Here is a 16,996-nt window from a genome sequence, read left to right as displayed (position 1 = left end):
AGGCGTCTAGCCTAAACCCTGATCGATGGATTGCTTGAATAAAATGTGGATAATCTGATAATAATAATGATAATAATAATAATAATAATTTGATAATTTGATCTGAAGCTAAGATCTTTGATCTTGATATTGTGTATCACATTCCGTAAAATTCATTCAGATGGAAAAAAGAAAACGTGAATCTGGTTTTATCTGGTTAAATTGGACATCTGATTGTCTTTATGTGCCCTGCTTTTGGCTGGCGACTAGTCCCAAGTGTGCCCCGCCTCTCGCCTAAAGTCAGGTGGGATAGGCTCCATTTTACCCTTGACCCTGATGAGAATAAGCGGTATAAAAAATTGATGAATGGCTAAAAAAAAATACAAAAAATGGCAAATAACCCATAACAATAAGATGTCTATGGTTTGCATTTGTGAAATCCATCCATCCATCCATTTTCTGAGCCGCTTCTCCTCACTAGGGTCGCGGGCGTGATGGAGCCTATCCCACCTGTCATCGGGCAGGAGGCAGGGTACACCCTGAACTGGTTGCCAGCCAATCGCAGGGCACATACAAACAAACAAACATTCGCACCCACAGTCACACTTACGGGCAATTTAGAGTCTCCTATTAATGCATGTTTTTGGGATGTGGGAGGAAACCGGAGTGCCCGGAGAAAACCCACGCAGGCACGGGGAGAACATGCAAACTCCAAACAGGCGGGGCCGGGGATTGAACCCGTGTCCTCAGAACTGTGAGGCTGACGCTCTAAGATGGATATCAGGATATTTGACTGAATAATTGCTCCAAATGACTGTTCTCTATTTCACCTAAATGACTGCAGAGTTTGAAGACTTGAGTTGTTTGAAAATAGTGGCATGCCATTAATATAGCCACTTTCTCACATATTGTTTAACATCTTCAGTTTGGCAAACCTCTCGTGGACAAATGGGAATATTATCTCCTTATCTAGAGACTAATAAAACTATTACAATTATGATTAGGTTATCTTTGTCCAACGGGAGAATTGGGAAAAGACTGAATTTGAAACATCGTCACTGTTGTTTTAGAAGAAAATGCTATCACTTTAATTACCTCCAAATTGAACTTCATGTTGAATGCACTTGTCAGATTTTCACCCAAGAGGTGAAAGTAGTTAAATGTGTAGACACATTAACTAAATCTATACACAGTATAACTTAATCACTTAATTGGTACCTTAGCGCAGAGTATCTGCCATCCTCACTTAGACACACATGCACACACATACGTACAAGCACACACCTACATACGCAATGCAGTGGATGAAGGCCTCTTGGACTATTATTCAGGAACTATTTTATTTTGTTTCCACTTCCACACTGTAGACAAGAAAGCATAAAGTGGATGGCTATAGTAACAGGCAGATGATTGGTGCATGGATACATAGGTGGATGGACACAGGCACAATGGGTGAATTGATGAATGAACGCTGGATGGATGGACCGAAACTGGATGAATGGATGGATGGATCACGGCGAGATAGTTGATGGATGTTCGACTCAACGGACAGCAGATACATAAATGGATAGGTGGAATATGGCCAGGGAATGGATGATGATGGACAGTAGATGGATAAGACAGGTAGGATGTTACCTGCATTGATTGTTGGACAGTATATCGGTGGCTGGATGATGAATAGAAGGATAGATGGATGGACACTATATTGGTGGATGCTTAGTAAATGGATTGGTGGGCGGATAAACAGTAGCTTGGTAGATGGCTAATAGCTGGATAGTGGATGTACGAATGGCTCCCTGGATGTTAGCTCTATGGACAGTAGCTATGTGGATGGAGGGTAGATGGGTGATGGATAGACACTGGATGGTTGGATGGATCAATAGAACCTGGTTTAAGAGATAGATGGATGATGCATGGGTGAATGGATGAGGACTGGACATTCGATGGATTAACTGATGGGTGTAGGGTTAGTTGGCCAGTGTAAGGTTGATGGATGGACAGTTGAAGTGAAAATGATCAAAGGATAATACTGTAAAAGATGCGTGGATGGGTGATGGCTAGACAGTGGCTGGATGGTAGGGTCAATGGGCAGCTGTTTAATGGATAGAGGTTGTAGTGCCAGTGAATGGATGATGATGAACAGTGGATTCATGAATTGGGTAGGAGGGTACATGCATGAATTGTTGGAATGGTGATGATGGATGCGCGGTAGATGGCTGAATGTTGGAATGCATGATGATGGATGCGCGGTAGATGGCTGAATGGATGATGACGGAAGCCTGGTAGATGGCGGATGGATGAATTTGTCCCTGGATAATATATTGATGGACAGTCGGGAAATGCATAGAGGATAGGCGGATGGCGGACAGATTGATGGATGTAAATTAAATGGTTGGATGGGAGATGGCTGGATGACAGTAGAAGGGTGGATAGATTTTGAATGGATGAATTGGTGGATAGATGATGAGTCGACCTACAGTAGATGGGTAGATGAATGATGCTTAGATGGACTATCAATGAATAACGGATGAATGACAGTAGATGGGATGAGGAATAATGGGTAGAAAATTGTTGATAGATGGACCTGGTAGGATTGATGGACAGAAAGAGGAATGGATAAATATCAGATAGATGATAAACGGATAATGGATGAACAGTGGAAAGATGTCTTAATAGATGAATGGGAGATGAATAATTGGTTAAATGGATGATGCCTGGATTGTGGAAGGATACAATGCATGGACGAGTAATGCAGATGTGCAAAGTTACAGTTTCTTACGCTACTGATTCAGTATAAGTTGCAAGGACATTTTTGAAATCTTTTGGTTTTGGGAGAAAGTAATAAAGTAACCTCAGGAGGAAGAAATGACCTACCTCTTCAGTATTTGGGGTTTTGTGTTGTGTAGGAACAGCATAAATGAAACAGAGAAAGAGAATATCCATCCATTTTCTGAGCCGCTTCTCCTCACTAGGGTCGCGGGCGTGCTGGAGCTAGCTGCTCCCAGCTATCATCGGGCAGGAGGCGGGGTACACCCTGAACTGGTTGTCAGCCAATCGCAGGGCACATACAAACAAACAACCATTTGCACTCACATTCACACCTGCTGGCAATTTAGAGTCTCCAATTAATGCATGTTTTTGGGATGTGGGAGGAAACCGGAGTGCCCGGAGAAAACCCACGCAGGCACGGGGAGAACATGCAAACTCCACACAGGCGGGACCGAACTATGAGGCTGACGCTCTAACCAGTCGCCCACCGTGCCGCCAGAAAGAGAATAAAACCAGGAAATAGTAGCTGGCACAAGAAAGACATCTAGCTCATAACGAAATACATCAATTCTTTTCAGTTGTCAATCTTTTATAAAATGACAGGAAGCCAGCTGACTCACAATTTAAGCATGGTCTTAGGCCAGCATAATGCAGTTTAACATTAAGCCAAACACAGGAGACAGAATGTGTGATGCAAAACTTTAAAATGGCAGTCCCCCTAGAGAAGTTCATCTGTCTCATCACTTCACTGTTTTAAACGTAGGAACTTTTTAGAAGGAAAAAAACATTTGCTTTTACACTTTGCATGCAGCAAACGTTAAGAAACCAATCAAGCATGAAGACACCAAGTTTAATCATTTCTGACACTTTCAGCAGCTAATCATCTAATGTGGGGACAATCACTCCAAATAATTAGAAGGTTTTTTTTGTCAGCTGGCTTCTGGTAATAACAGTTCCTGCAGTCAGGCAATGTATGCAATGCTCCTCTCACATCACTTCACAGCTTATGGATGCACTATGTGTGTAAATTGATGGAAGATAGCTCAGTGACAACATAGTTGGAATTTTTACACGCATCTCATACGAAGATGTTAACGGGTATATGCACTGCAGAGCTTTTCTTCCTCTCCCCATCTTATTTTCTTGATGTCAACAGATTTTATCGCTCACAGTACAATGAGGGCTGAATTGGGACCCTGAATATTTAGGGAAGAGGATATGAATTGTAATGTTATTTGTTTATCTTAAAACATTGTTTTCCCAATTAGGAAACAGCTTATTTAATTGCTGTAGCTCATTCTTATATTGGCACAGTCATCCATCTCCATATGTTCAGAAAGCAGACGAAGAATCATTACATGCATATAAAGTGAGTAATGTGATTAAAAGCTTTTGGTGGCTCTGATAGATTTTTGATTCAAAGGTTGTGTAAAGACGATTAACCCGACGGTACATCGAGCACGAGTGAAATCTTTGAAATAAACAATTTTCTACCCAAAATTACTGGGTATGTTCTAAGACATTTTTCATCAGGTAAAAAAAAATATTAATAAAAGACATAATAAAATAAATGTACAAAATATTTATTATATTATGACTTGACAGTGGTACACGATGAATATGATCTGTGGAAAGAATCCGCCATCTCTGGCCCCATCGTGTGTCTCTGATTTGATATACAAGAAACAGCCACGCCCGATGATAAACAAACAAGTTAGATTTTTTTCGAGGCTGCAACGGTGTGCCCACGATAAGACAAATGATTGATACCTCATAAGTCTCACCTTTTGTCTGTTGGTTGTCATAATGACTGTTCTAAAAAAATGACAAAATTTTACAAATTTTTTTTTTTGTGTAAATTGCAAACTTTCCCTTTAATGAACAATTAGCAGATATACAGTATGTGAACAATATTTCCAAATATCCTCCCTTTTTTTATTTGTATTGTTTTGCTTTGCCTTAAATACATTTAGTGTAACTTGTGATGTGAGTAATGATATTCATGGGAGCACGTAAGTGGAGGTTGAAATCCATTCTCTTCCCTTCTGTGTCTGGTCTCAAGGAACAAATTGAATTCAAAGAGAGAAAGTAATTCCAATGCTGGATTCATAACCCATTTTTTATTTCCTCTTCCACTTCGCTCCATCTGTTTTTGATGCCTCATCCTCCACCCATCGCTAGCTATCCCATCTTCCATACTGTAACGTTCCCCCTTTACTCTCCATATTTTCCCTTTATCTAATTCATTTCCTCCTATGTTTCTCACAAGCCTCCCCAATGTCTCTCCCATCTTCTTGCCCTCTATGAAATCCAAATGACCCCTTGCAACATTTTATCTGCCTCATTACCATTTGTTTATCACTGTTGTCATCTTAAAGTTGTCATTTGCATTTCTTGCATTCATTCCTCATCTTTCCATCAATTTTCCTAATCTCTTAAAAAACTCCTCTCTCCCTGCAATTATCCACTTCCCCCCTTTTTTTCCATAAAAACTCACCTTAACCTCACATGCCCCTCCAATAACACATTGCTATACCGTATATGACTGTTAATATTTTCCTCCGCCTGTTAGTTCATCTCGACTTACATCCCTCTCTTTGAACAGAATCCTGTTCATTTCCAAATGGCCATGCGGACAGTGGAAGCCCCAGCACCCCATCTCCTCTACTCCCTTTTGATGATGAATGGCTGGTGGGACATAAGCGTGTTGCTCTGCCAGAAATGGGACATAAGTGAATTTATTTTCCTCATCAAAAATAACACCCGTTTCCACCTGGGCACTCTTGTCAACCTGACAGCTTCAACCTCCACACTGCCTTCATCTTCTTTACCAAACTCAGGAGGCACATTAAGTGTTTCGACAGGAGCAGGGCTGCCATCATCAACATTTTCCCACCATTTGTCTTTATCTGCTTCGGTTTCCTCCGCCAAAACGGACCATCAGCAAGCTCTCATGCAGCAGTTGGAGGCCCTGAGAGAGCCTTCATCCACAGTTGGAGTGGTGACATTCGGGTGCGAGATTCGCGAGGTCCGTCGCCTGTGGGCGATGGTTACGAGGATGACGCTTCCAGAATTCCACTGGATCTTGGGGGATGGCCAGAATGTGGCTGAGTTGAGAACAGAGGGATTACCCCTTGGACTATTGGCTCACGGGGTCATGGCATCCCCCTCTCTGGATCAATACGTCCAAGACGCATTGGAGCTGGTGACACGGGCGATTGGAAGTGCAGCCCAAGAGAATCCTGCCCTGGCGCTCATTCCTGGAACTACAAATTGTATGGATGTACAGCAGAGCAACGCAAGCTCAGGGGAATACTTGACAAGGTAAGGGATTATTCCTTTCCTGATTTTTTTTATCTTCATCCTCACTTCCATGAAATCTAATTTAAAGATCATGGATAGTAAAGAATGAAAAGGTGTGAAAAATATGGTAGGTGAATTCCAGCCACGCTGTTTGAATGGCAAATGTTCTTCCACGTAAAACCCAGGTATTTGTAGACAGAAACGTTCTCGTTTAGTATAAAAATCATAGTACAAAGTGCAAGTGAATTTTTTTCTGAATAACCATAAAGACAGCTGGCAAATGTTCTATGGCACTTGCTAAGTTGTTAAGGATGACGCTGAACAATACGAAACCATGTCATCCGCATAAAAATTTTACATTTACATAAATAGTAAATAAAATGTGACCCATTATAGACCCCTGGGGGTGACCATTTTAAATAGACAAGGGGTTTGAACACTATCAACCAGAACCCTTTGTGTTTTTCCACTCAAGTAGTTACCAAACTATTTGAACCCATTCCAATATCCTGTAGCATGTTGTTCTTCAGGCCAGTTGAAACTGAATTAATGACACCTCTGCTGCTTGCGGCCAAGTAGTGCACTCCATTTTGCCTCAATAGCTTCAAGATATGGTTCGTCACAATCAATTAATAGTTCATCAAATATTATGCCCTTCATTTGTAGTTATAATTGCTCATATCTATTCACCTTTCCGGGCATGTTGGTTGAGCCACTTGTTTCTTGGCAGAATTTGTGAAGTACACTTACGGTATGTGCCCCGGAGCCCAAACGCAACATTTGACTGCCACACACACTAGGCTGTTTGAATGCCCAACTCGAGCTGACAATGTGTGCGTCTGGACGGAGAGCTGCCAGGAACAGGAATTTATGGAAATGGCTCCCTAAATCAGCCCTTTAAGGATTATGCAACAACTTTATTTATGTAGAGTAAGTTAGCAATTGAATCACTGCTCATGGTTAAATATAAAATATGTATAAGGAAGAGCGAGAAACAGAGCCATGAAGTCTTCCACATTTAATGTAGAATCACCACTGGTTTGAAGTTTAACTCTATTTTTTTCAGTATACATGATATTCTAGCGGCATGGTTGCCGACTGGTTAGAGCGTCAGCCTCACAGTTCTGAGGACTGGGGTTCAATCCCCGGCCCCGCCTGTGTGGAGTTTGCATGTTCTCCCCGTGCCTGTGTGGGTTTTCTCCGGGCACTCCGGTTTCCTCCCACATCCCAAAAACATGCATGCATTGGTGACTCTAAATTGCCCGTAGATGTGAATGTGAGTGCGAATGGTTGTTTGTTTGTATGTGCCCTGCGATTGGCTGGCAACCAGTTCAGGGTGTAACCCGCCTCCTGCCCGATGATAGCTGGGATATGCTCCAGCACGCCTGCGACCCTAGTGAGGAGAAGCGGCTCAGAAAATGGATGGATGGATGATATTCTACTTAATATGAAATAGGAAAAAGATGTTTAAACCTGCAAAAACCTATTGATATGTTGTTAAACAAGAAATTCAAAGAAGAGCAGAACATACCATTGATTAATGTTCCTCTATTAAGTACTGTAGCTATGTCGTTTCCACTCACTAGACTCGATCACATTCTATGTTGTTATTTAGCGCTTGGTATGTGTACTGTAGCCGCACTAGGTTGTTTAGACCTTTTTTAAATGCTTGCTTTTGTTGGAAGAAGACCCTGATGATGGCTGAGGGGAACCATTATACTCTGGGGCAAGAGCTGTTCAATGGAGCCCCCCAAAAAATAAAAAAACTTAATACATTAGCCTTGGCTGTCACAGTGTTTAGTTTTAGTGGCAGGTGGACACAAATACGATGAAACTTCAATTCGAGCACAGTCAAAGATGCGGCTGCTGATGTTGCTCATATTTTACTGTGCAGTCAAAACTTTTCCCATGTAAGTGCCATTTCTGGCTGTAGGGTCATCATCATGCATTTCTTCCTTGCCATCATCTCTAGTAGCCTTTTGTGGTGGTATCACAAATAAAACTAAAAGCCGAAGGAAAATCAAATTACAGCAATACGGTGAACTAGTGGATAGCATGACTGGCCCACAGTTCTGAGGTTTGGGGTCCGAATCTCACCTCCAGCCTTTGTGTGTGGAATGTGCATGTTCTACCTGCGCTTTGTGAATGTGATTTATTTTTTTATTTTTTTATTTTTTTGTCTCTTGACCAAAGTCCGTTGGGATAGACTCCAGTTCACCCGCAACCCTAATGAGGACAATGGCTGTAAAAAAAAAAAAAAAAATGGATGGAGGGATGGATGGATCAAATACACTCTCAAACTAGACCCCACCATGGTTGAACTCAAGTGATTTGTGTTTTTTTTTTGTCCTTCTGTGTGTTGGCACTTTTTGGTTCAAGATGATGTCAGACAAAGGGTATTAGACAAAATTTCCTAGATCAACTTTGGACAAAATCAGCAATCAAATAAGCAAGTAATTGATTTTTAAATACTGTGCTCATTTCTGTTATAATGTTTTGAACTCCTATTTCCATTCCAGTGTTGCATTGAGCAAAAAAATGGTGCTTGGAGTAGGAGTGCACTCAATTTTACCTCATTTGCTTCCAAATGTAAATGGAACAGTACAACACTTTTGATCCTGGGCTATTGGGAGTTACTCAATTGTGCCACAAAAGGCACAAACCAACCAAAGAAGAAAGAACCAAAGAAACAAATTTAAATTGTGACACTCAATGAAGGACAGACATCATTTCCATTACAATTAAAAAGAAAGTAGTAGAGATATAACATTGTGACACCGAGCTTTTCTAAATGTGTCACATTTATATTATCATCTATCTTTTAACTCATACAAATCTGCAAAGCCTCGCTCCTGCCCTTGGATGTTCCACATTAGAACATACTTTAAAAATACAGCAACTGCATAAATTTGTCAAAGCATCGGGTGGTAATCCGCACCACTCAACTTCATATCACTTTGATGAGAAGGTGAAGTGAACAAGTTGCTGCATTACAATTACAGTTTGCCTTTCCTGCTGAGATTCACCTCAAAACAACTGAATCAGCAGAGTGATCATCTCAGGGGGGCGAAAAAAGGCCGGGGAATTAGGCTTGTATTAACATTACTTTGGTTGTAGCAGCCTATGAATTATTGATTAGTCTCTCTTTAATTTACATAGCACTAGACAAAGAACAGGAAAGTTAAGTTGAGCCCTGTCCGGAATGCCACCTGAGGAGTTAATATTGCCCCCAAGCCATTTTACAGTGGTGCACAAGAGGATTTAATACTACAACAACAACAACAACTACTACTACTACTACTACTACTACTACTATTACTAAACTAGGCTACTACTACCATTTTATTGACGGAATGGTTCCTTGCCATGAAATAATGATTTATGAGTTAGAAAGCCACCGATGGTGTAGTGGTACATTTGCCTGACTTCTGTGCAGGCACTGTGAGTTCCGTTCCCACTCAGTGAATGTGACAGTAATTACTTGTCCATCTCAATATGTGCAGTGTGACTGACTGGTGACCAGACCAGGGCGTAGTCAGCTGGGCTCCAACTCACCTTTGACCCTGAACACCATAAATAGTATAGAAATTGGATGGATTTAGAAATTAAGATTATGTAAAATGGCTCAGAGATCCCCCCCCCCCCATTTTAATAGTTTATTTTAAAACATATAAGCCCTTGCCAATTTCCTCCAGAAGTGTCAATATTAGACAACATAGTGTAGTAGTCATATGTCTACACAGTGTTTAATCTGTAGACCACACACATGCAGGCATGCAAGGAGGAATGTCAAAGTGATGGGGTGCAAGAATGGTGACTGCCTAGGGTGTCGGACCATGACCCCGCTGTTTCAAAGCCCAAATCCTCACAGATAAGCTCCTGCCACCCCATGATGGGGAACATATCGCTGCCCTGACTAAAATTAGTAGAGTTTCCCTCTGCAAGTTGTGTTTTGACATTTGGAGTGTCTAAATACCTTGAATACATTAAGTATGCTTGTTTTCTCAGAAAAAAAGAGTCAAGATTATGTCGTCATGTCTCTCACTCTTGCAGTGGGGGGACTTTTCTTTCTACAAGATGACGTCAAGGTATTAGATGTTCCAGAGGGTGGGTGAGGTGACCCGAAGGGAACTGTTGACACTGCACTCATGTTGAAAAGAGATAGTGTGTGACAGATGAGCAGCAAAGGGCTTTGACTGCTCTCAAGCTAGATACATAAAAAAAGCAGAAAAATGGAGGATAAATAATATATTGAAACTGAAAGCAACAATGAACGGGCCCTAGCGCCCCCTTCTTAATGGTGAATCTTTGAAATGATCAACAAACTTTGATGCCACCATGCTTTGCCCACATTAGCACCGCCTGGCGCTCGGGCCCTAATAAGCACCAATATGCAAATGTACAATTTTCTCTGGGCACTGCGGTTTCCTCCCACATCCCAAAAACATGTATGGTAGGTTAATTGAAGACTCTAAATTGCCCGTAGGTGTGAATGTGAGTTTATATGTGCCCTGCGATTGGCTGGCAACCGGTTCAGGGTGTACCCCGCCTCCTGCCCGATGATAGCTTGTGAGGATAAGCGGCTCAGAAAATGGATGGATGGATGGATGCTAATGTGTAGTCACAAGATGAACAGAATGAATGAAAACACAATTGAGATTAATGGACCACCACTTTAGGTGTGACTGATGATATCTGATCACTTCCTTTATTAGTGCCACGTCCTGAAGAAAATAATCCAGCTAAATTGTGCCTGCAATATTTTCCCTTATGATGAGATACAAAAAGACTAATGTAGTAGAAGGAAGGTGGAAAGTCACAGTTCAAATCCCAGCCACCATAAATAATGCAAGATGATGTGTGTGGATTAAAAGTAGGAAGTGTAGATACTAACTAGATGATAGAACTAAAACACTTGATAAGAGCTCTGATAAGCACGAGTCAATCAATTAATAAGCCTGGTTGTATAAGAGGGAGATGAGATAAAAGAAAGATACAGTTCGGGATTATGTTGATTCTCTGGTAATTAGATATACAATTTGTCTTGCATTTGCCTGGACAACTGGGGAGTAAGAATGGTTTTGAGGACACTTTTATACTCTTGTTGTATCTAGCCTTGCTGCTGCTGCAGAGTTTATTACATACTCTCAGTAGAATATCTCATAGTATGTCATCAATGATGAAATCACAACAACTAGTGGCTGTTTTTTTTATTTATTTTTTTATTCATTTGATTTTGTTCTTATTTATTACTTGTACTCCAGTCTTTTGGTTTACCTTCATGGGCTTTGAGCAGCAAGTGTTATAAAGTCTTCAAAGAGAAGCCACTTTATATTTCCTTCTATTACCTCTCTGATCTGATGGCTGAGCACCAAGTGCTGCATCATTGGACGTTAATTCATTTGGTCCTGTGGGAAGATTCTTTCAAGGCACATCACTTAGCATTATGATGAGGAAAAATAGCTCAAAAGGGACACTGTATACTACCAGCAGCAAAGGCAAAGACTCTCATTTTAGCGCCGCCAGTCCTAAAATGTACATTTATTATCCCAAGAGTAATTCTGTGTGTGTGTGTGTGTGTGTGCGTGCGTGCGTGTGTGTGTATATATCTATCTATATTTCGTTGTTGATAGTTTCACTACCTTGAATGTGTATGTGGATGTTTACCCACTCGAGTTGGTGTTTTGTGTTGACGTCTGATTTGTTATGTTTTGAAAAAATTCCCCTTTGTTTCCCTGTGGGACAAGTTATGTTGTCGTTTGTCATTTTAAATGTTTGAAATAAACACATAAAGTCAAAATGACAAAACATTCACACTTCTGAAGAAAAGTGATTAAATGTAGCTTTCCTTTTTGAAAGTGAACCATTCATAACAGTATCATTAGTCCATCATTTTAAAAATTTTAAACATTCAATTCAATTAGTAAATGTATAGAAAATGTTTGTCTCGTTCAATATGAAAGAGGCCATTTACAGATAATGTGTATGTGCTTTGCTAAATAATGTAGACATCTTTCACAAGCAAGGGACTGTCCAACCATTTTCTTATCAGGATTAATGACGTTTATCATATACTTTTGTTTTCCAAGCCTTGATGATAAACTAGATGTATTATTTAATAACAAAAAAATATATACCCCAAGAATTTCTATTGAGTTGCAGAGTCGTTCCAGATATGTTTGGATCCTCCCAGTAGCTATGCGTACATACTGTATGTTTACTCTATTGTTGACACATATTCAATACCTACATGGTTTGTAATTTTTTTCCAAAAATGTGCTTTGGTTTCTTTTTGAATGAATAGCATTTTAAATGCGGAGCCAACTTTCTCAATTGTAGATTACTGGAATACCAAGCTACATGGTAAATAGTAAAATATTGACCAAAAAAGTCATGTAATGTTCAAATTTAAAAACAAAAAAAAACAAGCACACAGTTTTTCCACCATTTGTTTCACTCAAATTTCTAAATGTGTTTTTAACAGCTGACAATGTTTCTTCTTCACTGAAGGACACAAGAAGAATGGTATTTGCATGGTAAGGAACTTGACAAATGACAGTAAACAAAATCACATATAGCTTCTAAAGATATCTTAACACCTTACCAATGATTTTTATTTATTTATTTTGGTTAAAGGGGATGTTAACAGTGATGAATTAAACATTTATAAATGTGATTGATTTGTGCTTTAGGTTGTAGGAAGAAGCTGTGTCAAATGCATTATTCATAAATTTGATTTACATTTACACAGCATGTTTAAGACATGTGAGGCAGGGTTCATTTATAATCAATGTTACAGTCAAAATCCCAAACAACTCTTTGGACATTAAAGCTTTTGCTTAAAGTTTTATTTGTTGGTTCTTTAAACAATTGTAAATGATCATTTTTGATCCACATGCTTATTGCCAATGTAATTCCCTCCCACCTAAATACAAAATAAGTAACTCTATACTGTATATGTTTTGCAAATTACAAACTGGAACAACCTAAAAACATTTTCATGCTTTTAAGACCCAACAAAATGTTGAAAAAGAATGCGATATTGATCATAGCGATATTAGTTGCTCATCCCGTCTTTTCGACAAGCGACGTCAGACGACACGTGAAATTATGTCCTTTTCAAAAGAGGGTCAACAACTCAAAATCATGCTGCAAATGTGCTTCATTTGCATAGTGTATGCCCAACTTTACAAAAGAATGGTGAAAGGTTATCCTGATCTTTTTAAACTAAACAAGCTCATTGATTTACGTTTAGGTTAAAACAAACTGCAAAAATGCAGTCCTTGTCATTTCCCATTGATAGCTTGAATGTGCACATCACCACATCGTTCCTGCCATTTAAGATTGACTTTTTCCAAGCAAATGTCAATTATTTTAAGCCAGCCATGTGCACTGGCTCTCTTAATAACTTGTTTGCACTTGTTTTTGTCAGAGCTTTGGCAGTTCACACATTTGATGATGACTAATAGTCACTTTTACAGCCTTGCCTAGTCCCCATAAATGTAATCTGTATTCAAACAATACCTGTGTTTACAGGTATATGTCTGTACTTTCAGGTAACTCTGTTTTTCTGTTACTAATTTCAAGTCACAGCAAGCAAAAGTGCCGTGCTTAAACCAATCTTCTACGGTTGGGTGGACACAACATTTTCACATTTCCAGTCATGGTCAGGACTGCTCATAAAGTCCTCCAATTTGCAAACTGTTTTCATTTGGAAAAAAAAAACTGGATTAAATTAAATAAGATTTATTAAGGGCCTTTGAGTAGTACTGATGTATAGATCCTTATCATTTATGCATAGGGTGTTATCTCACCCTTTGCTGGTTTATCTTATTGTACTGTTAGATTTTCACAGTAAACGATCCAACAAACTGACCAATGATTTGTATTTATTTATTTTGGTTAAAGGGGATGTTAACAGTGAGGAATTAAACATTTATGAATGTGATTGATTTGTGCTTTGGGTTGAAGGAAGAAGCTGTGTCAAATGCATTATTCATGAATTTGATTTACATTTACACAGCATGTTTAAGACATGTGAGGCAGGGTTCATTTATAATCAATGTTACAGTCAAAATCCCAAACAACTCTTTGGACATTAAAGCTTTTGCTTAAAGTTTTATTTGTTGGTTCTTTAAACAATTTTAAATGATCATTTTTTTATCAACATGCTTATTGCCAATGTAATTCCCTCCCACCTAAATACAAAATACAAACTGACTAGGATATGATACGAAAGGGTATGTTATGTAGAGGAAACATTCACTTTACTTTTCTTTTTTCTTTTAAGCAATTTTTAGCTGCATTTACACCAAGCAGTGCAATTCTGTTTGGTTCACGATGGCTGGGTGTGTATGTGGGATAATAATAGCCACATTAGTTTCTTAAATACAGTGACACCATAGCAGTGAGACTGCATGTAACTCCAATAAATTATATAAGGAACCGAAACGGGACAGATGAAGTGAGTAAGTTAAATTCTACTCTGTTGTAATCAACTGTATTTTTAGATGGCATCGTTTGTTTTCTTTCCATTCAACACTTTAGTGTCAAGCGAACCATACCTATACAACCCCAATTCCAATGAAGTTGGGACGTTGTGTTAAACATAAATAAAAACAGAATACAATGATTTGCAGATCATATTCAACCTATATTTAATTGAATACACTACAAAGACAAGATATTTAGTGTACAAATTGATAAACTTTATTGTTTTTAGCAAATAATCATTAACTTAGAATTTTATGGCTGCAACATGTTCCAAAAAAGCTGGGACAGGGTCATGTTTACCACTGTGTTATGTCACCTTTTCTTTTAACAACATTCAATAAACGTTTGGAAACTGAGGACACTAATTGTTGAAGCTTTGTAGGTGGAATTCTTTCCCATTCTCCGGGGTCTCCGTTGTCGTATTTTACGTTTCATAATGCGCCACACAGTTTCAATGGGAGACAGGTCTGGACTGCAGGCAGGCTAGTCTAATACCCGCACTCGTTTACTATGAAGGCACGCTGTTACAACACGTGCAGAATGTGGTTTGGCATTGTTATTCAGTCCGGATGGTTCTTTTCCTCTTTGGCCCGGAGGACACGGCGTCCACAAATTCCAAAAACAATGAAATGTGGACTTGTCGGACCACAGAACACTTTTCCACTTTGCATCAGTCCATCTTAGATGATCTCGGGCCCAGAGAAGCCAGCGCCGTTTCTGGGTGTTGTTGATAAATGGCGTTTGCTTTGCATAGTAGAGTTTCAAGTTGCACTTACGGATGTAGCGCCGAACTGTATTTACTGACATTGGTTTTCTGAAGTGTTCCTGAGCCCTTGTGGTGATATCCTTTACACATTGATGTCGGTTTTTGATGCAGTGCCGCCTGAGGGATCGAAGGTCACGGGCATTCAATGTTGGTTTTCGGCCTTGCCCTTACATGCAGTGATTTCTCCAGATTCTCTGAACCTTTTGATGATATTATGGACCGTAGATGATGAAATCCCCAAATTCCTTGCAATTGTACATTGAGGAACATTGTCCTTAAACTGTTCGACTATTTTCTCACGTACTTGTTCACAAAGAGGTGAACTTCGCCCCATCTTTGCTTGTGAATGACTGAGCAATTCAGGGAAGCTCGTTTTATACCCAATCATGGCACCCACCTGTTCCCAATTAGCCTGTTCACCTGTGGGATGTTCCAAACAGGTGTTTGATGAGCGTTCCTCAACTTTCTCAGTCTTTTTTTCCACCTGTCCCAGCTTTTTTGGAACGTGTTGCAGCCATAAAATTCTAAGTTACTGATTATTTGCTAAAAACAATAAAGTTGATCAATTTGAACATAAAATATCTTTGTAGTGTATTCAATTAAATATAGGTTGAACATGATTTGCAAATCATTGCATTCATCATTGCAAGGTTATCAGTTTTTTTTGTTTCCACCTAACGAAGATATAGTGACCATTTCCCAGGTGTTTAGCACCCTCAATGTGTCAGCTAGCTGAGTTACAAAGATAGAAAATCCTACATAAACCTGTGAGTTGGATTGAACAAGCCTGTGTTAGTAAAACACTTTCCTGTTTGCTCTTGGGGTGTGAGATTGTTTTAAAGCCACCATAAAAGCAGCTGCGCTTCCTTCCTTGTGTATCTTCTGGCATCAAGAACACAGAGCTGACATGGCAACCAATGAGGTCGTGATGGTGAGAAACAGATTTCATTCACCCCGCTGTCACTCGCCAGCTTACAATACCAGCTTCGCTGCTCCGCTGCCATCAGTCTTCCATTTATGAATCACACAGGAAATAATAAAAAATGTCCTTTTTATGTGGCGTGTAGGAGCCGTTGACGGCGACGACCCTGAAAAGAAAGTTACACTTTATTGTTACTTGCGAACTTCGGAGTTGAGTCGTGTTTAAAGGGCAAAGCATCCCTTAGTGATAAAACCATCTTCCATGCAAATGAGTGAAGTGAAGCCAAATAATATATTCACACTAAAATTCCATGAGTGCAGCATTTACACACAAAATAAATCTGGTTTATGACATGGAACACCACCAAATGTTTGGATTTGATTATAAGCTGCTTTAATGTGAATAACCAGAAACAGGAACGTTAATCCAATCATACTACATAATTTTAGTCAGATGAAGTCATTTTAATTCGTGTCTGTTCTAAAATTCTATAATACATTTGCACAGTAAAAGAGGAAATTTACATTTCCATACAACAACTTAATATATGTAATAACCGGGTTTAGTTGAATTCTTGATTACTTCCTTTATTAGTTTACACATTAGTTGTTGCTTTTTAACAGACATGTCCACTTTTTAGGACCAACAAAAAGCAAGACTTTAAAATTGTCCAAATTGTACTTATTTTAGTCGTCACGTATCCTTTCCCTATACTGTGAGGCTGGAATTTTAAATGTACCTCTGTCCTGCATGGTCTAACTGTA

At 39.4% G+C, this 16,996-nt stretch overlaps 1 protein-coding gene across 1 annotated transcript in view; it reads left to right on the top strand.

The window, feature by feature from the left end:
- grin3a (glutamate receptor, ionotropic, N-methyl-D-aspartate 3A) overlaps positions 1-16,996 on the top strand; it is a 44,505-nt gene that overhangs the window by 3,037 nt on the left and 24,472 nt on the right. The window contains exon 2 of the mRNA XM_061798997.1: positions 5,354-6,072. Within this exon, the coding sequence (XP_061654981.1) occupies positions 5,354-6,072 (719 nt within the window). The remainder of the gene's footprint in view (positions 1-5,353; positions 6,073-16,996) is intronic.

The sequence above is a fragment of the Phyllopteryx taeniolatus genome, chromosome 15 (assembly GCF_024500385.1).
Source record: "Phyllopteryx taeniolatus isolate TA_2022b chromosome 15, UOR_Ptae_1.2, whole genome shotgun sequence".
Taxonomy (NCBI): domain Eukaryota; kingdom Metazoa; phylum Chordata; class Actinopteri; order Syngnathiformes; family Syngnathidae; genus Phyllopteryx; species Phyllopteryx taeniolatus.
Note: the sequence above shows the minus strand (reverse complement) of the source record. Positions and strands in the feature narration are given on the sequence as shown.